We start from the raw sequence: 23203 nt of genomic DNA, 5'->3' as shown, positions 1-23203 counted from the left end.
TTCGCGTCATTGTTGGCGTGAGAAGCACCTCTGCCTCGTGATGAGTTTGATTTGAATGATCTATTGTTGTATTTAGTCGTTTTTCCAGATCTATTTCGCAGAGGGCAATCTTCCTTTTTGTGTGTGCCAAACGTGTTACAACTGTAACAGAGAATACCTTTACCCAAGTTAGGACAATCTTTTCCGATATGTCCAAAGCCTTGACATTCAAAGCAACGTATATCTTTTGTATGGGCTAAGTTCGCTGATCTCCCAGTCGTGATTGTCTCAGCTGAGTTATTGATCTGCCTTTTCTCAGCCTCATCTTGCAATACGAGAGATTTCAGCTCCTCGTAATTTGCTTCAGTACCCTGAATATTTTTAGTCACAGTATTAACTGTTTGAACGAGTGGTACTGATATCATGACTGCATTGTAAAAGGCATCACGTTTTTCTTCCGCAGAAAATGGTACCGCGCCTGATGTATTTTCATAACTTCTTACAGTTTCTTCAAACTTTTCGACGAACTCAGCGGCACTTGATTTTCCAACTATGTATCTCATGTTATACAATTGTTGACGTACTGAGTGTGACGTTATATTTTGCTCACACCGTTTTAACTCTTGCAATTTCTTTATGATTTCTTTTGGATTTTTAAGATGCATTACTTTTGCATGATAGTGATTATCCAAATGATTAATGAGAATATCTCGAACTTTGAATTGTTTGTCTTGAAATGTTGGATCATTTTCATTCTGATTGGTATTTTCAATTACATGCAAGAGTCCGCAAGCTCTTAATTCAGACGAAAAATAGTCATAAAAGTGCTCGTACTTCATACTTGAACTAAGTTTATAGTCGCGTTTTACATTTGTTCCTATCGATTTAAGTTCAAGTTCCAGTGCATCTTTTATATGTTTCTGAGCATTATCTTCTTTATGAACTGTCTGGCTCCAGTTTCTTGCTAACGACTCAAACTTCTTTTCAGTCAATTTATTTATTTGATCTTGGAGATTAAAATTAGGGTCAATCTCACTTTCACTTTCATTTTCATTTTGACTGTCTTCGTCTTGCATGTTGTTTTTAAGCATACTTTCAAAATTATCTAATGCCGAATTAAGGCAATTTATCTGCCTTTCATTATTTTTTCGCAACATTTCAGACAACATTTCATTTCGTTGTTCATATTCTTGTCTTTCTCGTTTCCTTGCTTCTGACTCGAGCTTGGAAAGCTTTACTAATTCGCTCACCATATCAGTCATTTTCTTTGAATTTTCCGACATCTCTTTACACGAATTCATGACCAATTGTAAAGCTTTTTCCGAAAATATGGACGAAGGATTTTTCTTTTCTGTATTGAAAAATACTGATTTCGACTTTACAATCTGAACTTCGTTGTTGGTGCTCTCGCCGGTACTATTTTGAGTCGCATCGTTGCTTTTTCTCATCCCGTCGTTTTCCCTCTCGTCGTTTCCTTTCTCGCCGTTCGTGGTAGACTCGCCATTACTCTCATTTATCTGTTCCATTGTTGGCAAACTCATAGCTCGAGTTTTTGGCATGATGAGTTCTTTCTCTGAGGACGTCATTTTTCCACACCAATCCATAAATTTGTCCCACTCTGCTTCAGGAAACATTCTTTGTTCTGTGCAAAATATGAATGCAATTAGTAATTTATATAGCGCGCTTACCAATAAGGCATTCTTGTCTCATAGTGGCTATCTGAACACAAGCTAACCACTCTAAGACTAGTGAATAAACAGTGATCGGAACACACGGCCACTAGTTTAATCACTAAAATCAATTACAAGTTTGGTACCGAACACAAGCACACACTTGTAAATTGATTTAGAATTTCAACATGGAACAATTTTAACTAAAGTAATTTGATAAACAAATACTCAATTTTTGATTATTTATACAGTTTAATGTCACACTGAGTATGCTAGCAAATTACTCTAGTGCACTGAAAAACATCAAATTTATCAAATCTCACTACATCTCATCGTAACTCGTCAGATATACAACTCACCAGTAACGTATTCTTTTCCGAGAGAAGTCTTTATTTTTAGGAAATCAGCATTGATATCAAAGGCTATCGTCTCGTTTCGGTGATTCTGGTTCAAGCAGAACATACGTGTCAACCGATGCCAAAAATTTTCCAACTCGCCTTCAGCTGAAATATTTATAACATTATAAAAAACACTGTATACGCATAGCCCGGGTTACGTACACATCATACAATGTTTCATCGCATCATTTTAGCACATCAATTATCGCGTGTATGCGTATGGTATTTTCGCGCCATTTATACTCATAAATTTGCACATACGACGTCGCAGTATACACGGTGATCAGTCGCGTAATGCTATGTCGATATATGCTTTTACGATCACACCAAGAACATCAGAATTTAGGAAATAATATTAGTCTGCGTAACTAGACGTTGAATCTTATACGTAAGAGCCGTGTGCTGTTTTTCTTGTCCGGACCGGCGTCCTTTGTCTTGCTCGCACGCACGTGCTCGACCTGTTCGGATTCCACGAAAACAAGATAGGCACAAACTCGAGTCGCGAATGCACGCTATACTCCCGCGTGTCACACAGCCACGTTCCAAACGCACACAGATTGAAAACTTTTTTTTTCCTCCAAATTTTCCTTTATTTATTTTAACTTTGATTGTTATATTTTTCAATTATTCTCAAACTTATGATCGCGACAAACAAGCAACACCACACACGATTTCTCCTGTCATACAGACTCTTACGAAGACACACCTTAATTAACTTTTTTTTTTAATCATACTTACGCATGCCCAAGTCACCATTTCCACTCTCACCAGTCTGGATGACCTGCACCTCCTCGACGCTGACCAAACCATCAGCATCCGCGCTCATGGTACAACGCACCAGTCACGAACAGACACAAAGAAACTGAACACCTCAAAACGCGGTAATTTCACAGTTTTCTTTTTTTATTGTTGTCGCGCAGTGGAAGCAACACAATTAAGTAAGCTAGGCCTATAACCTGATAGGTTTAAGGTTGTTCTAATGAAAAGAAGAACACTTTATTATATTAGCAAAAACTGTTAAAAAGGACAAAGGGGTCCGCGCAGCGCAAAGGCTCAAACAGAAGTGAGTGCGCGCCGGATACGGCATCAATATCAAGCTGTCGAAGATAGCCGCTAGGTGGGCAGAGAGCAGAGGCGACAGTCGCTCAAATCTAACAATTTTCAACGTTTAAATTTGAGGGTAGAATTAAATATTTTTAATTTATTTTTGCATTAAAATTAATGTATGAGATTGCATTTTTTAATATTTTTTGCATTTTACGGAAAAAGTCAGTGATAATATGCATTGGTTTCCAAGGTAGATTTAATAAAAAGTACCTCAAATAAAATTCAGTATCTATTACCTTAATTTTTATGTCTCATTTTACGTCAAACATGCATTTTTAAATTTCAAGTTTTTTTAAACAATGTACATTTTATAACTATACTGTCCAATTAACTAATTGTACGTTCAAACAGGAATAAAGAAAAGTCGCTTAAGGGAGGCGTGACAAAGGTAGAAAAGTTTCGTTTGTTTAACTTTCGTCCCTGATCACGTGATATTCTATTACTCTCGCTTGCATGCAACTGCGTATGCAGGTAATGGCAGTTTGAGCATCATGTGGACATGAACGCGTAGACGAGGTATTACTCGCTCTCGAGCTCTCGCGCAGAACGTATATATGTACAACAACGATGAAAGAAGAATAACAAAAAAAAAGAAAGAAAAAAGGAAGGAAAAAAATCAGACGTGCCCAGGCATCCATACCGTTATAGCCGCGCACATTCGCACACAAACACACTCACAACTACAGTGAAGGCGCGCGCATGTATCCGTATAATGCGCGCTATATGTGATGGTGTGTGCGGTGTACGTATGTGTAAAACGCATAGATGCATGCCAAGTTGAATCTGCTGTGCTGCGGTGCGCGCACTGCACAGAGTGCACACACTGCAGCGCATGCGATTGTATGCGAGTGTATGTGTACGCGCGCGTGTATGTGTGAGTGGGTCCGGTAGCAGCAAACTAGAGCCGTTTCTCTCGGCTGCGCGCGAGAAGTCTCTTCGCACGCTCCGTACTCCGCTCCATGCCCATAGATCCTTTGACACATAAATAAGCCTGGAAGTATGTGTTTCTCTTTCTCTCTCTCTTTCTCTTTGGAGTATAGCTCCACATATATAAACTATATAAATCGATCTGTTGGGATTTGGTGCGCGGCGCAACCTTGAGTGTACTGGCCCGATTATCGCATGCTCGTTGCAAGCTCACGTGCTGCTTCTGCTGCTGGTCGCGTACTTATGGTTTTTCCTCGACTCGCGCGTCTTCTTTTTTTCTTTTTTTTTTGCCCCCGTCGAAGCGCACGACGACGACGTCGTGCCTATCGTGTGGTTTGCGTGCGACTCGCAACGATCTCTGCGTCCACGTGATCCGAGGTATAAACGTATTATATGCGCCGCGGCCCAGATCGATGATCCTTGCGAAGAATGCGCCCGCGAGTCCATATACGAGCTGCTATAAATATACATTATATAGCTGCATGTGCAGTTTCCTATGTACAGCTGTTGCAATCGGAGCGCACGAGTAGCAGCAGCAATCCGAAGCGCAGCCATAGGCGCCTATAATAAATGAGTCCGCAGTACGACGCGATGATCTGATTATCTAAACTCTCAAACTGCCAAAAAAAAATAAATAAGCGACGAGTTTATGGCTGCTGCAATATGTGTGCACGTGTGGATTACTAATAGGAGCAATTAGGGACACAACGATGCAGGTATACGCAGATATGCGCGCGCGCGCGCGTATGTAAATTTGCGCATAACGAGAAAGAGAAACCACTTGATCAATCTTCCGATTTGCAAAAGTAGACGATCGTATACTATATGCATGTGCACGAGGTATAAGCAGTAGTAGTGTGTGCTCAGGGACCTCGCGACGAGCCGCAGCGCAGATTGAAATCGCCGCGTGTTTCTCTCGAGTCCGATATCTCGTATACGTGTATAGCGACGAACGAGCTCGGGAGCTAATATAAATATCTTGATCTCTCGTCGCTTCGACTCCTGCTCTTACGCGCTTGTATACGATAATATGATGTATGCATGCCCAGGCGATCCTCGAGAGCCAAGGCAAGTATTCCGGTATATATCATCGTGTCGCCATGCATAACATGTACATTTGGGCGATCGCTACATGTACATACGTACACACGAGGGAGGAGGAGGAAAAGAAGAGTCTCTTTCTGCCTGGAGCGGCTGTGGCGGCGGTGTAGTAGCGATAACGAGGCGATTAGCGAGGGCGCGCGCGGCAAGGAAAATTAGCGCACCTGCTTCGTTCCTCTCGTTGCTGCTGCTGCTCCAACTATATGGCGTGCATGCACACATAGAGGTTCTCTTTGCTCGTTGCAGGAGAACTGCTGCTGCTGCTGTCTTTCTTTCGTTTTACAGGCCAACGTCCTTCCCCGTCTTTCACCGCCGCCGCGTGCGGAGCACTTCACTCTGCGCGCTGCGTGGTAGAGAGAGAGAAAGAGAGACTCGCAGTGCGAAGGAAAGAGTCAAGTGAGTGTGCACGGCGCAAAGAAAGAAGTTCGGCTCTCCGCGGAGAGTAGGAGAAACGGGCGCGAGCTGTGCGAGAGTCGCCGCCACCGCCGCAGCCACAGCAGCAGCGGAGCAGCCAGCCAACCGATCGCTGTATCGCCCGCCGCCGTCTCGTGTACGTGTGTTCCGCCGATTCAGTGCGAGTCCGGGCGCGCGATCCGATACAACCGGACGCCTCCTCCTGTACATCTCCATATACGAGCGCGCGTTTACAGCTTATCGGTATACGAGGCCACGGATCGAAAGTTGTGTGCGTGCCTACAACCCCCCGCGGTGCTATTTATATAGTGATCTTCCCTCACGCAAATATGTCGAGTGCGCGCCGTGCCGATTTTTGTCGATTCGACTAGTGCGCCAATCGGTTGACGTGTTTTTCGGCTCGTTCAGTGACGCGTTCAATGGTTAACGAATGGAAAAATACAAAAATGACAACAGCCGCAACGCATCGACTGAGAGGCATCTGCAAGCACGCGAGACAGCGACCCCAGCAGTGATTTTGGCAACAAAAAAAGCATGTCTCGTCGTCGAGTTTGACGGACAGTCGTGCATTTAGCCACGCTTCCAGTCGTCTGCAGTAGACTCGCAGCGCAGAATATCGAGTAGGTTGTTTCATCGGCCAAATAAATCCATTATCTACACGGACAGTGGAGTATTAACACCGAGTAAACTAGCAGTAACTCTCTCACGACGACGACGACGACGACGACGGAGGTGGCGACGGTGGCTGCTGCGGTGGTGTCTGGAAGAAGAATAGTAAAAAAAAATTAATTTTCCGTCTGCGTGATAATACATGCAGACGCCTCGCTGCGCAGCAACAAGCATGAAGCTTATCCCGGCGCGTCGAATCGGATCGATCCATAACGAGAGATCAACGAGCAGCGATAATACTGTTCAGGCTGACGCGCGCCAGCGTTCGACGGTCTGCATTTAAATTGCGACGCGCTCAGTGACAGCCCTTCGGGACACACGTACTTTGTGCCTGTACACACTGGGCCACGCATTTTCTGGAGGTGCAGCTGTGTTCGAGGTAGCGGCTTATCTCTGCTACTTTTACGTTCGAAATTGGCCTTCCAGGTGAGTGCGTGTTGGTGGCGCTGAACATTATTTTTTATAAGTCAATTAAGCTTATACGCGTCTATCGATCGATTATATGAGCATCCAGAAAAAAGAACAGAAGTATGCGAAAGAACCATAGTGCGTTATCTACGCTCTCGAGACCATTCCGCCTTATTCACTGCCTCAGCCCAGGCGAAAAAACGTGATTTAAAAATTTTACGACTTTTCACCCCTCTCCCTCGTGAGCCACATAAGCGCGCACGTCCCGCAAGAACATACAACATAAAAGCTAACCTTGTTGAGTTCAAATGAATTTTTCACGCACACATATTCGAACTGCGATCCGCGTGTCTATAATATAAGTGCATACACGGGGGGGCATCGTATGGGAATGGCACACGAATGTGGATAAAGCGGTCAACTTGGATATTATCATGCCTCTTTTTTTACGGCGAGATATAACTCAACTCGACGTTATAATATTCTTCCCGCGCTGAAGTGCGCGTTCGCGTAAATAAGCGCGCGCATTTATAACGTATATAATATATAGCATAGGAATTCGACTAGAATCTGAAAAGTTTTGATGAGTTTGAATTTCGCAGCTATGTGTATGTGCAGCAGCGGGAGTACGAGCAAGCTCTCGTGTGCGTACGTGCTCCGATTAGAAAACGCCGCCGCTGCCGCGACTTGTTTAATGCACGCTCGATTCGTGCGCTCTGCACCGACAAAAGTTTGAAATTACGCGCACGCGACTCGTTTGTGAGCACTAGCGCGCGCGCGATTTTCGCTGCAGGGTGACAATTTTACCCTCTCGCAGCCAGCCACACGTATTATTGTATTATTGCTCGAGACTCTTTCGAGCTGTCTGTCTCTTTCTCTGAATAACGTGCTTTTAACATTGAATCGCTGTAAACGCGAGAGAGAGAGCTCGCGAGAGCTACAGGTGCCGATATTTTACTCTGCGTGAAAGAAATGTGTAAATACGTCGATTTTCGCGCGTCAAAAGTACTATTCATGTAATATAATAAAGGCGTCCTCGTGCTTAGGTGTGTACACTGCGTATATATGTGTCCATAAAATCATCACGCCCCGAGCTGCGAAAGCGAGAGTTACGATCGCGGCGCAGGCGCTTTATATCTACATTATGGCGTATATTACGGCTCCGGGTCGCAAGCATAATATGAGATGCGCGCCTGGATACCTAGAGATTCTCGTCCTGTATGCTCAGCTTCAACGCGTCAATATTTCGCGAGACGCGGCTAGACGCGGTGCGCTGCGCATCAGGCTGCAAAACGAACTTGTCCGAATATAAACAAACTCGGTGATGTGCTATTAAAGCAGCTGTCCGTTAACGTGCCCTGACGTTCAAAGTATACACGTTGAAAAACGTCTTGATCAGAATCGCGTTTATACACATGCGCGCGATTCGTAATTTCTCTCGTCGCACTCGTGCAGCTGCGAGGATCCGTCTTAATTTTCGCGTTTTAACGGACGCTTTTACAGCCTGTGTATAACGAATATAATATACGCGGTTGCAGGGGGGCATATCTTTTCAGGTCACTCGATTATAGCACTCGGGACACGAGTTTTCTAATTCCGCATTTACATGTGTATAAGTTGTGTATTATCTCACGGCTCGCGAGCCGAACAATGACACAGTAAATTCGTCGAGCATTATAATCGAGGAAAAGCTCAAGGCTACCGAGCGTCGTATGCGGACATCGCGGGCGTCTAACTCGATATTGGCATCGTCATTCAATCGATTAGCCGGGCGTATACCTAAGTTAGCTACCACTATATACTATAAAGAGCTTCGACCATGCTGCACGACGCGCTTCGTGCACGGTACACGGCGCACAGCACGGCACAGCACGGCACAGCACACACACACACACACACACTCGCATCGTGTGGGCAATCTACGCTCGATCGTTTTTCAGTTATTTATTACCGTTGTCACTTCCGTAATACTTCTTATATACTTATGGGCTACTCTTTCTTATGCTCTACGTGTATATAATATAGGTACCTTTCGTCTCCTGGCACGTCCTTCTTTTCATTTTTTCCCCTCTCTCTCTGCCATTCTTTCTTTTCAAGAGCTGCACGAATTGCGCGATGATATTTCGTTATTTACGATTTTTCTCTTCCTCGCATCTTTCGCAATATATCCGTCACACGTCACGCAATTATCCCGCTGCGACGACGGTGGCGACGACGAGGGGTTTATTTCGCGCGCGCGCGTGCGAGCTCGAACGGCGAAAGTATATCATAGCTAGCCGTTCCGTGCGCGAGAAAAGGAGGAAAAAAACAACTCCTGATGTATATATATTGAGTTTCAAATCTACTTACGATGTACGAGCCTTCGACTGTCCGAAACTGTAATTGTTTATTTTTGTTCTCGCTACCGCGCTTGGAAGAGGAAGGAAAAAAATCGTCTGCCTGGAGCACATTTTAAGTGAAATTCAAATTTCATTATTGCACTCGCGCGTGCGTGCCTCGCGTTGCCACATAGCTCGGGAAAAATAAGATATAAGATATAAGGTTACCCGTAGCAGACGCGTCGGATGTAAGAGAGCTTATTCTTTGCTTTAATATATGCATTGGCTTTTATCCCGCAAGCTCTCGCTCTTGCCTCACTCTCGCTTCTCTCGGCTATACTCTCCGGCCGTGTGACCCGTTTTCTCAAAGTGCTTCAGTTTTATATATCAAGGAGTGGGTTATGCGATACGTTAGATTCATCGAGCTTTTTCCATGTACAATGTAAAATTGTTCACGCCCGGCAATGTCAAAACAGACGCGTTATATATTTGTGCATCGTCCTATTGAGAGTACAAGTAGAAAAGGAGGTGACCAGGTTCTTATGCGTTTATTCTATATTTACACTTTGTGTCAAAGAGAAAGAGAGAAAGATACGGGAGGGAAATATGTCTAGCATGTGGACGAAACCCGTATAAAAAAGTTTCGCTCGTGCACACGCGCATGCACACGTGCACGCAGCAAGACACGAGCAGCAGCAGCAGCAGCCACAGAGAAACATTCGTAATGGAATGCTCCTTGCGGATTTGTTTTCATTTTGTCACGCACTAGGTTTTATCGAGACGCGTGTGCGACTTTCGTGTTAGGAAGAGAGAAAAAAAAAATTCGTCCCCCATCGGCGGTGTACGCTCGGAATTTTCATATATTACGGGGATAATTAACGTGTGCAAATGTGCGTTTAGTACCCAGCACGTATATATTATAGTCGCAGCAGCAGCAGCAACGGCATCGGCGATGGTCGTCGTTGCGCTCCATAATATGCGTCGCGCGCTGCGCGTCTGCAATAGACTACACTCGGGCGCGCAGTGTCCCGCAAAACTTTCTCTTAATTTCAATTAACCTCTGGCGCTGCTATATACGAGCGACGCGAAACAATCCAAAACTTATTATATTTATGTATGTATACATAAATGTAGACATGCATTATAAACACACACACACATACAGACCCACATATAGGTACGCACATGACCGAGGCGATTTTTGTTCCTTTTCGTTTTTGTCGGGCTTCCTCGCTCTTTCTCTCTTACCGCAACGTCAAAGTATTATAATATAACGGTGTCTATACACGCATTACGACGATTATGAGGAGAAAAAAAAATGGCTGGAAAAAAAAATTATCGCGCGTCGCGTGAAAGTTTTCCATTATAATGTGTGCCTGCCCGCACACGAAATACATACAAACCCATACCCGCTCGGGAATATTACGGCGCTGTAGTGCTTGCGCGCGACGACGACGCGTAGAAGAAAAGGTTTAAATTTCCACGGGCTAGCGCCGGAATGGCGGTTAATGAGTATAAAAGCTCACCTATGAGCCAACTATTTTACACAGACACTTACGCACACAGGGACATGATGTAAAATGAGAAAACCATACGAGCAGCGATCGACACGCGCAGTATACATTAGCTATTGGCGATCAACGGTGGCGATGCAGGCGGCTACAAGTTCGCGATTCGTGTTTTATACGCAACTTTTTCTACTTCTACTTCTTTTTTTCATGCAACGGTAGGTGCAGTGTCTACAGTGGGGAGGAATTGGGTTTATTGCCTTAATTTAATATACGAATGAAAAGTGTGCGTCGTGATTTATCGGCTGCGTTGATCCTCTCTCTCGCTCACTCGAATTGATCCTCCGTATACGTATACGGATGAACTTACGCATGCATGCTCACGCCAGTCAGTTAATATACTAACAATATTTGGGGCTACTTGCGGTTCACAGTTGTGTACGTATAACAGCATGCAAGAGGCGGCGATGAAAAAAAAAGACGACCCTCGTCGGACCGCTGCACCGTGTTCAAGGTTTTATGTACTCGTGTAAGCACTTTCCGTTTCTGTTTTTCTAGCCTACGTTGTATGTGTGTGTATGTATCGTCGGCGCGATGTAGTAAGGCTCGCGCCAACGGTGTAACGTAACACGAGAGTATATGTGTGTGTGTAGGCGCGCAAAAAATGAGAATACAAGTATACGTACACCAGCTGAGGCAGCGCAGCACTACACGTCTGCTCTATGTGCATTACTTTTCGCCCGTGAGCAGCACAGATTTTATAGCGGGAAGAACAGGTACTCTTGCACATACGCACTCGTATAGCAGCTTATAGATGAATAGAATTAATGGCTGAGATGTTGTATATGAAGCGTACCTAGAGTACACTCATACACACACACACACATACACAGACTATATAAAACTCATGTACGAGAGGAGAGAACCACGAGAGACAAAGATAACAGCAGGTGCAGGCAGCATCGCCTTTTTGCCTTGTAGTTGCGTCATATTTTGAGTTCGTTATACCCGATCGTTGTGCCTTTTTTTTGCAGCCAAAGACTTAACTGTATATGTGCGCACGACTATACTCTCGTTGTTACCCTTTTCTCTCTCTCTCTCTCTCTCTCTCTCTCTCTCTCTCCCTCTCGTGCTCTGCTTTTTTCCGACTGCTATTCGCCTACTTTTATTTTTTATCGTTGAGCCGATTTTGTGTGAGAATCCGTATACATAAAGAGAGATACGTAACGAATCGTAAAAAAGATTTTTTTGAGAGTCTACGAAATGATTATAAATATTTTTTTTTCCTTTTTTGTTGCTGCTGCTGCTGCTGCTGCTGCTGCTGATACTACTGCAAGCGTACATCGAAAACTCACGATAATAATGCAATAGCTTTTTTTGTTCGTGGAGCTTTTACTCGACGCTCTTGATTAGATAATTGCCGTAATGCGTACGTACCGTATCTTTAACACCTCTGACTCCGCGCGAAAAAACAGACGCGCATAATGAATTACAAGATAAGGAGGCCTCTTTTTTCGTAGAATCAATTTAAACCCGCGGGTTCTTGCCTGTTTAATGCAAATTGAATGCTAAGCCAAAGCAGAGAGTACCGATAATTTTTCCGAGTGATAAATCTATTTAAAAAAAAAAAAAAAAACGAGTACTTAGGATTTGGATGTATTTTATATATGTAATTGGTTACTTGCAGGAGAGATAGAAGTGGTGTCAGTATTAATTTAGAATGAAAATAATATTTTAAATATTTGTTCAGTAACTGTTACAGAAATAAGAAATACAATTCTTTCGATTATCATTAATAATAATTATCCGTAAAGTTTATTTGAATCGGGATAAAATGAATACATTTACTAATACAGGTTAAAATTTTGAAGAAAACAATTACATACAACAGTCTAATCCTTATCTTTCTCGCGTGGCATATCCTCAATGGCACCTGTTAAAGAATAAAAAATAACTTTTTTTAAATTAAAGTCATTTTTATAAAATATTTGATCATCAAATATAAGATGTGAATCGACATATTGCTATCAAAGTAGTATGTCAAATGAATAAACAGACTCAACTTTTCATACCTCGAAATTATAATAAACGACAAAACTTTAACACTTGTTTTATAAAAAGATAAATATTACTCACTGCTTATATGGTGGGAAATTGTAGTACACAGCTTATTCAACAAATCATTTCCAATATCTCCTTCATATGGCATCATAAAGGCGTCACTTTCTTCAAAAATTTTACTAACTGTTGAATGCCATTCAGGACTCTGATTATACGAATAATGCACAGGATAGGGTACTGATGTGCCGGGTTTTAATACACGAGTTTCCGAATACGTGAATTGAAATTTGGCTTTATAGGATATTTTGTAAACGTTATCGCACGTCGCAAATTTGACATCTGACTTTATAATATTGCTGTCGGCCCGCAATAATGAAACCGTTTTACTACGTGCAACGATGAACTGGTGAAATATAATCGTGTGAGGATATCCCGAAGACAATGGCATCGTTCGAAGTTGCTCACTTATCTGCCATCCAAGAAACTCGCTCAAATCGTCCCATCCTGTGTTTGTTGTTTTATGCAAGTGCATCGCAATAAGCAGACCGATTCTTGGACAAATGAGCTTCTTGTCGTTGGTCCATTTTGGCCCTTCGCAATCGTCAAATGTCACGGTCAAATCTAAATCGTATTCACCATACAAGTCTTTAAATTGCTCATTGGCTAATTCCATCGTGATTCACTTGATTACTTATATTTTAAACGATATTATAGATAGTAATTTTTGAGCAAAGCGTTATACGGTAAACTTTTAAGTTGCTCTAATTATTCTCGAGGCTAGAATAAAACTGACCAATCTGTCAATTTTTCTCACTTCCTTATTATATTGAAGGAACCACGATCGAAACAAAACAAATTCATTGATTCATTCATCGACAAATTTAATTCAGGTAGATTTGTGTGTGATATATTTAACGTAAGCAAGTAGTAACTCTACAATAAATACTGATGAGTTTGTAATCATACAGCAATGTTTACTATTACGTCCTTGCCAATAATAATTTGAGAAGTTTCCGTTAGCAAATTTGTCGAAAGTATTCCGCAAAGTAAATTTTGCCGAAAATTCGAGCGCTCGTATACCCTGGCCCCTTGGGCATGAAATAATCGCTCTGTTCGTGATTCTACGCAGGCACTCAAATAATAAAAATAATCGAACCAATTGTATTATCGTTTTATTCCGCGGTACATCGCGTCGCGCGCAAGAGCTACATAGATGCAATCCTCGGCATGTATGCATCGCAGCGAACAAAATTGCACCATGCAATGGTTTCGCAAAAAGAGAAAGAAAGAACAGCCGGTACGAAATTGGGCTCGGAGATAATGAATCTCTTTTAAATAGAAGTCCATAAGGCTCGCGGCGAACATCGACGTTTATAATTCGCATGCTTATATATAGGATAGGTATATATAGTAGCCGCGCAGATACTTGAGAAACGATATAGGCTAAGCAGCAGCAGCAACCGCGTGGAAATCGAGCATCGTATAAGCATAGGCGGTGCTTATACCCGCCAAGTTTTTGCAACAAAGCTCGCTCGCGCGCTCGAGACTGTGTATAAGGAGAACTACAGCTATATAACACGCGCCGATCGGCCATTTACATGCGTGCATACATTATATATATATCGTGTATATACTCTAGTTTGCCATGGATCGCGCGTTCGGTGAATGAGCCCGAGAGAAACAGAGAAAGAGAGAGAACGATTCAAGCAATTTTACATGCAGGTGTTGACTCGCGCTTATGTGTATAATTGATAAAAAATGTTGCTTATAATCACAGCTATACACATGCCATACTTCCTGAACGTGTGTGTGTGTATACGTAATGATTTCTTTCTCTCTCTCTCTCTCTCTCTCTCTTTTTCTCTTTTTCGGGGAGGTAATTACCGATGTAATGCGGAACATTAGCTAGGACGAGGACGACGTATAGCTCGAACCAAGCCACGACGAAGCTCCTTATAAAATACCACAAGCGCTGCACTCACACTCGCGTGACAGCATTCCCCGACACGCAGAGATCAGCTGCAGAGGCTAATATCGAGACGACGACGGCTGCACAGCTGCTGCTGCTGGGGTACATCGATACGAGGTGCGAGCTGATAATTTCGCGCTCTCGTGTCTGTAATAGACGCTGCCGTGCGCAGTGCACCACCATATAGCTCGAATTTCTTCGAATAGGCATGATTTTACTCGCGCTATCGACGCTGGCAAAATTGTTTTTGGAAAACTAAAATGCACACCGTACAAATACGACATATCGCACATTATATAATATTGGAATCATCGCTGTGTGGCTCGTATTACGAGCGGCCTGCCCGCGAGCATAATTGCAATTGATACACGTCGTATACTTGTACAAATTCAACTTCGAAACTACACAGACACACACATGCTCTCCGTCCCGCGCAAATGTTTATGAACTCTTGGTGTGCGCAGCGTGTATGCAATCAAAGTTGATTGAAGCAGCCGCAAAAGTTGAGCTATCCTGCGAGTTGCCTGCCGCCGCCACCATTGCAAATGTAATATTATCGCGATCTGCTCTGCTGGCGCAAATATTTGTATTTACCCAGGCCGCGCGGTGACACATGTATATGCGAACGCTGCACGACTCGAGCTTGCGGTGACGCTGATTCTATACGTGTATATACCTCTATATGTAATGCATAGAACACGATACGAGTGTACGTGGCTTACATTGTAACAGCGTATACGGAGTTGCTTTTTGGATTTGTCGAGCGCGTGTCGCGTTGCGGGGTTAATTTATCGCGCCGGCTGCATAAATCGCGTATACACCTCTCTTGCCGGGCCGCCGAGCTCGACGTATATAAATTCATAATAATTAAACATCGCTGTTACTGTTGCGTTGCTTATATATATATATATATATATANATCCTATATATATATATATATATATATATATATATATACGTAGTTTACTGTGTGCAACGGCAACGGCAGCGATCCCGCAGAACTCACGCGCGTAAACTGATCATACACGCCGTAATTTCATTTGTTTTAATTAAAACGCGTAATGTATAGGCGCCGCGCGTTGCTGCTGCTGCTGCAGCGAGTATCATATATATACGTACAGATTCCTTGCTGCGAGTGAGAGAGAGAGAGCCAAGGATATGTTTAATGTATGTATGCGCGCTGCATCGGATACGCGTTACACGAACTCGGCTTTGCGTGAATAATACACGCTACACAATTTATTTAGAAATAGTTAGCCCGCGCGCGAATCGCGATCCATGTGTGCGCATGTGTGCATACGTATGTACATGTGTGTATAGGCCGTATTTCCGCGTGCGCACTAATAACCTACATATCATACCCGTGTAGTAGACGAGCCCGGCGCATATGCGCTATAATACGTATCACTGCACAATCGAAGCGACGAGACCGCAGCGAGCTTTTGCCTCTCGACGCGAATGTGATCTTGAAAAATAGTGTGCGCGCGACCGTGAACTCGACAAACAGTCTGCGAGCATATCCGCAGCGAAATTGCGCAATAATCCTCGAAAGATCGTCTCGTCACGTGTCTTGATCGAGATGTTGTCTCTTCTTTTTCACCCACGCACGGCTATACGATCTCGACTGCGCGCGAGCTTTGAGCTTGTTCCCCAATTTTTTATACATACAAACGAGCGAAGCTTCGTCGTTTACGTTGTTTTGTTTTTTCTTCTACTTTGCAACGACCATAATACTTGCCAGATAGGATATAGAGGTGTATCGCAGGGTGCAGTGCGCGTCAAAGTAAATAGACTTTATTGTGGCTGCCCATGTGATACGTCGAGGCTTGTACTACAACTTGATTTAATTTATTTATATGCTTCAGGCCTGTAGCTGTACGTACACTGCGAGACGAGCGACGACGGGTTAAATGATGAAAATTAATTCGTAATTCGCGGCGTTGTACGCGCTTCGCCGCAACTATTTTACGGGCAACAAAAAATAGGGTGATCCTTGTACGTGTACATCGCGCATTTGATTAAGCGCGCCTTAAAAAGACTGCATTCACGCCTGGCAGCATTGAAAGATTTTCTTTGCATGCTTACGAGCGAGGGGGAATCACAGCGTACCATACAGGATGGCCGCGCGAGAAGCTCCACAAGTCAAAATTCTGCGGCTGCATCGGCGCAGCAGCTCTCTTACTTTCTTTCGAATCTACACTCACACACACACACACACACACACACACACACACACACACACACACATACACACTCTGCTGCGCTACTGTGCCCTTGTTACAAACTGGAAGTGAGAAGCGTTATATATAATATATAACAGAGAACACACAACTGGGCCAGCGAATGTGCACGGGGGCCGGCAGCAAAAACTGGCATATATATCTCGTATTTTATTCCTCGAGGCCTGAAAAGATTGCTCGCGCTCTCAGCAACGAGCATGAAATCGTTGGTCTTCTCGTTGGAATTCTCTTGGTCGATCGAAATAATTAAGTACATCGTTTCTAAATTAAATGTCCGCGCGACGACCAAGCGTGCGATCTATGGTCGAAAACATTTTGTTCCATTACTACGTCGAGTAGTTTTCAATTTCGATTATTTATTTATTTTTCTTCGTGGATTTTTACAGCCGCTGAAACACGACAAATCACCATTTCTCTGCTCTTATTATGAGCAAAAAAATATAATAAGCCATACAGAGTTTATTAATTATCCCATCGTTAAAGATTTTATGCATAGGTATCAACGGGCAATAAAGCGCGACGGTCGTCCGCATTGCGCGTCGTGCGGGCAGCAGCACACAAAATTACGCTCGTAATGCTCGGGACAGTTAATGATACAAAACTTGCAGCTCTTTACGTACATAATAGCCGATATATAGGACGATGTATAAATCTTTTGCGCGATCAGCCCCCCTCGAGAGATCGTGAGTACACCGACGACAACCACAAAAAAAGCGCAAAGGCAGCTCGTCGCGTCGTTTCTCTCTCGCGCCGTTCTCGAGCAGCTATATAATGGCAATTTTTTGTCTCGAATACAGCCGTCGTCGTCGTTACGCTCGATCCGTCAAACGCTGCTCGCGAGAGAGTCGACGATCGTCGTAGCGCGACCATATCGCATACCTGCGTGCTATATATGATGTGGAAAGAGAGAGAGAGAGAGAGAGAAGCTCGTCTACCATGTAGATCTCGCTAGATGCACGCAAGGGCGAACAAGTGGGTTGCTGACAAAAAACGCGATCGCCAAATAATATTATTTCAACGCGGCGACCTATTAACCCCTGCGGACCCACGTAGTATATGATATACGAGCGAATCGAGCGCGCACCAACAAATTCAGACGAAATCGTGCTTTAATTCACAATGTACTTGAAAAATTTGCGGTTGAAGAAAGGTTCACTTTTTCTCTCTAGATACGCTTCTAATGAAGTTATTAAACGATTAAATTTCAATAGGTATTTTATAAAAAAACAGGTTGTTTGTTTTTTAAAAATTGAATTATTCAATATGGCGTTTGAAATGAGTCGTTAGATACTTCTAATCACAAATTTTAAACACTTCAAATTTGTCGAAAAAAATGTATCCATTTAACGAAATATACCAGAGCATTTTTTACTGTTTGAAAAAATAATGTCGTGTTCACTTTAGTTATCTTCTGCTACAACTGCCTTGGATTCATTTTCACTTCCATCCGCTTTGGTGCCCAAGTTGAATGATCAATTTGTCTGATACAGCGCTATAATCTCTTATGTATTTGCCACGGAAATTGAAATGAGTAAAATTTATCTTTTGATATTATAGTTCGCTTTATATTCTTATTATTAACAATCAAGACACATAATGTATCCGTTGATATTTTATCATTTTATAATTTTTTATTACAATTGAAATATGAAAAAAGAACGGAAGATAAAGAGCCGATATTATAGCTTTTTGTAACAAAAAAAAATTATTACGATAAATCGATTTACATATGTATGAAATAATTCGTGTACAAAATAACAAAGGCTTTTAGATATATTAACAATCGAAAAATTTTAATGCAATTTTCGGAAAGGATTATTCTTGAGCGATGTACAACATGTACACATAGCAGATAGGAACTCACTCTCTGCGCAGTGAAAGCCAAAGTGCGAAAAATATGCGTGTGTATGTATAAAAGCTCGCTCGGAACAATATATAATGGAGATGTGAGCGGAGTATATAAACGACGCGATGGCATTGTATTGTATTGTAATTAATCGCAACGTGTATTATATTATACGCATTGAAAAGTCGCGCGGGAGATTTGTGCGAAACGTCGCGGTGTATACCTATATGCGCACTGCTTTCGTCGAGTGCGCCGCTCGTGTCTTTTATGCGAGCGTTTGTATTATTATATACGTTATACGATATCGGGCCCGCGCGCACATAATGGAGAGTGAAACCGGAAGATTCGAAATCTTATCAATGACTATATAATCCCGACTGCGGTACATACCGGTGCCGCGATATCGGGTCAGGGATGTCGGATTGAGTTTTCAATATCTATGCCTGGTGTGTATAGAAGCTCCCGCTCGGCTAATCTGATTTTGCGCGAGTATACAGATCTCGTGCGCGCGCAAAAAAGCTCCCGAGAAATTTAGAGAGCCTTCGCGAGTGCGTATAGGATATACGATATAAAGTACTTCTATGTGCCGTACGCGCAGCGAAAGACAATACAAATGTAGCTGCAGCACGTATATACACAGATAGATTCGCCACGGCGATGGCAGTCGAACAACAATAGGCGAATAATATCCTTGCCGTATATATATATACTGCCCGGCTGCTTTCGCCTCTCTGGACTTTCTATTAGCCGCTTCTTCGTCGTCCTTCTTCCTTTTATAAAAACCGCTCGCGTGTACACGCGTTTACGTATATTATACGCGAATTTTTTTTCGGCCTGCCACTTCTGACCTTGATTACGAAAGAAATATGCCTTTATTGCGTACGCGCGGATATATAGAGCCATATAGCTGCAGCAACACAATGGTCTTGAGCGGCTCTGACCCCAGAGCGTGATTTGCTTCGAGAGCCATGATAATGATTCAATAATACGTATATAGTATGAGATTTCGCTGCTATGCCGGCCTCACAACTCTCTCTCTCTCTCTCTCTCTCTCTCTCGCGTGGTTAGGCCATCGCAATATAACAATTACCGATAATAAGACCATCGACGACGGAGAGCTTTTTCTCCGAGTGACTTCAATAATAAAACCATTAATTTGTAGTTTTTTAGCTGTGTTAAATTGTGAGAAAACTGCGATAGAGAAATTTCACGAGGTAGTTTGCCTGCTTCATTTTTATTCCAATGTATTGACCGACTATGCTCCAAATTGTGCCCGGATTAGAATAAACTCTACAAATATTATGCAGCTTTTATATCATGTTACGCTGTTCTACTTTTAAAACGTTTTTTTGCTATGAAAAATGATTGTCGAGAGTACGGGCGTGATAATTATATAAAGTCTCATTGGAAATTTCGATTAAGAACTCGAAAAAACGTGTACTTACCTCGGACTTGAGCAAATGTCTTTCGTTCGCTCGAGAAAACTAGCTTTTGATTGTTAAAAGACGAGCGCGGAAGAAGTTTACATTAAAAAGTATGGAAAATGAAGTGCGCCCTGGATTGCTTGTAATGAAAATAGACAAGGAAACGCTAAATGTAAATTGAATTGCGAGCCAAGGACTCGTGCACAAAAGCTTAATTAGAAAAAAAGAAAGAGCAAAAAATGGAAAAAGAAGGAAGCATTGTAGTAAGAATCGCAGCTCACTTTCAATTTATTTTATTGAGACGTTTAAAGCTCTAGGCTCGAGAAATTTTAATTAATACATATCCTGAATTAAGGCCTAAACAAATAATTAATCATGGTGCAAGATTTTGCCGCCAATATAATTTATAATTAATAGCTCTTAATGATACGACAGGCTGCAATTGAAAGGACTACCTTTTAATGATTAATATCCGCAAGAGGAATTGATAAAAAGAAAAAAAAATGAAGTAAAATAAAAAATTGTACGTATCATCGCAATCGTGAAAGTACATGAAAAAAAAAATGAAACTCCTTTAGAGAATTGGTCATCGTTTTATTATATGCAATTGCCAACGCACGAGGAGAAAAAATCCGCTCCACTTTACGCGTGCACATACGCATCATAAGCATGCATTCGAATCGTATTAATTTTTGCCCGGACCGATTTCGCGCCTTTCGTTTCTCATCATTACTCGCGCGTGATAAATTTTCCTTCCGCGAAGTTACGTGTCACACTCGTATGGTGCGAGAAATTCGGCGACGGCTTACTCGAGTGCATAATGTAATGTCACGCCTGATCTCTTTCTCTTTCATTTCGCGCACTTAAGCCTTCGCACTTCTCTCTCTTCGCACTTTCCCTTAAAGTACGCACGCCGCCGCCGAGCGATGCGACGAATTAAGCCGCGCGATATGACAATTCGAGCAATTGGCACGGAGGCTCGTAATTTTTTTCGTGTCATTTGATTGCCAGGGCTCATTCGACGAAACCTCGATTGTACCAAAGATGCGCGATGTAGAATTGTACGAGTGATTTTTACAAACGCATAAATATTATTACGGCCGATTAGAGAAACATGGCGAATCTCGACGCGTAAGATAATGCACGATCGCACCGCACGATACGTGTGTCAAAATCGCGCACACCTACGCATCGCTCGGGCGAGGCTGGACGCGTAATTCATTAATTTGGTGGCAGCAGCTCGATCGACGGACGCGTGGAGGCCAAACTTACGTACATACGAACTATACAGTCGGTATAATATTATGCAATCCCGGGGACTACCAGCGAGCCGGAATAATACATTCCGCGCGCGCACTCGAGCCCGTAATATATCGTCGTATTGGAAAACCGTAAATACTCCATCTGGTTCCTTTCTTATATTCAGCCGCTTCTTTTCCTAGGCTCCTTCTTCTTCTTTTTTTGCTTCGCCCGTTACCGCAATATCAGCGCGCGACGCCTGCATGACGCGCTCATAAATCAGATGATTTTCCGTCGACGCCCGTCGACGACGACGACGACGACGACGAGCAAGTGTAAAAGTTATAAATATACCTTACCCCCCGGGCGATATCTCCGAAGATCTATGTGTAATATACGTGTGGATGCGGTCGCGTAAGTATAATACGCGCGTGCACGAGCTTTTTGCATCGTTATGCGCGAATCTCTTTTTTTCTCGCGCGTTCGCATCTTCTTATTTTCATATATCCAGAACTCTGCATCCTCTACGACTCACGCTGAGCGGAGATTATTTACGATTCGCGACGTGATCGAGCTGTTATAGCTACGATTGTTACCCGATCGCAGGGAATGTTGACCTATATTCATAGAGGTGCCTCAAGCAGCTGCTAGTGCAATAATTGCTACCTACACGCTCGTTCCAAGATATACGTGACCTTATAAAATTGACCATTTCATCGGACTCTTCTTTCGTCTGCGAACTAAAAACTTGGCTTTTCCCCTTTGACACGAGGCGTTTTCTGCCTCGGATGATATTTCAATATAGTATACACCTGTATTTCTATCTACGTGTTATATAGTTGAATACTTGGCTGCGAGCTAGACTGGCGAGATATATAAGTGTAAAACTAGGGCTGACAAAAGACAATAGCTGCGAGAGGAATCGTCGTCCGCATTTATATATGTGTACTGCTCCTCTTTGCGCAACTTGCCTGGCACGTGTACCCGTGGAGTTTCTGTATAATCAAAGTTACGAGCAATGTCAAACGCAGAATCGAGTACGTATGCATACACACACACACGTTTTCGCAATGCTGCTGTATCAGAGACGAGAGTCCCCCTGGGGGGGAGAGCTGCGATCGGATTTCCGCTCGGTTGTACCTGTCAAAAGTCCACAAAGAGAGAGAGAGAGAGGAAACGTCGCGCGCGAGGGAGAGGAACAGAGCTCGTCTCTCGCCCACCTACATCTGTACCTTATATAGGTGCGTACTATCTACGATATAGGCTTTTCTGAAAACTTTGAACTGCAGCAGCAGAGAGCTGGAGCGAGCAGTTAGTGAGTAAAAGCTATCCAGTAGGGATTTCTATGCAAAGTCACGAGTTTGTATATATACAATCTATTCGCGCCGGTGCGAGTCTATACAGTGTTGCGCCTTTTCTACGATACGCAAAGGACGGAGATTCTGGAAATTTACTTACTTGCTTACTCGGTGGAATGCACGACTGCGAACCAAAAAGAAGGAAAAAAAGGGAGAGAGAGAAAAAACACGAAACGAGAAAATTACACGTATAATACGGTGGACTCCGAGCGCGGGTCGAGAGAAACGAAAGCGAGTTGCACGAGTGTGCCTGTGTTGGCTCGCAGACTCGGGGATTTTCTCGACTTTCACTGATACATACTCAGAAGTACATACACACGCACACACCAACAGGTATAGGTAGGCGCGCAGCGAAGCTGATGTATACTTAGCGATAATCGGGGTGAGTTTGCTATATCCTAGGCATGGCTAGCTTAAATAGACTCTCGGAGGAGCTGCCAATTCGATAAGATCTCGAGGCGGCCGGTGCGGTAGCAGCAGCAGCCTATGAGTCGAGAGATCGTCGAGCTATTATGACGTTATGGTACTCTCACGGCTACTCGATTTAATTGATGATAAAAACCTAGT

General features: G+C 43.1%; 1 protein-coding gene across 1 annotated transcript; it reads right to left on the bottom strand.

Annotated features, from left to right (window-relative positions):
• Window positions 1-12285: 12285 nt before the first annotated feature.
• Window positions 12286-13430, bottom strand: LOC106648889. The gene is made up of 2 exons (XM_014366037.2): window positions 12636-13430; window positions 12286-12432 (listed from the first exon to the last, which is right to left on the bottom strand). The coding sequence occupies exons 1-2, from the start codon at window positions 13231-13233 to the stop codon at window positions 12392-12394; spliced, it is 639 nt and encodes a 212-aa protein (XP_014221523.1). The 5' UTR covers window positions 13234-13430; the 3' UTR covers window positions 12286-12391.
• Between the last annotated feature and the right edge of the window lie 9773 nt (window positions 13431-23203).

The sequence above is a fragment of the Trichogramma pretiosum genome, unplaced genomic scaffold, assembly GCF_000599845.2.
Source record: "Trichogramma pretiosum strain Unisexual culture from Peru unplaced genomic scaffold, Tpre_2.0 scaffold22, whole genome shotgun sequence".
NCBI lineage: Eukaryota > Metazoa > Arthropoda > Insecta > Hymenoptera > Trichogrammatidae > Trichogramma > Trichogramma pretiosum.
Note: the sequence above shows the minus strand (reverse complement) of the source record. Positions and strands in the feature narration are given on the sequence as shown.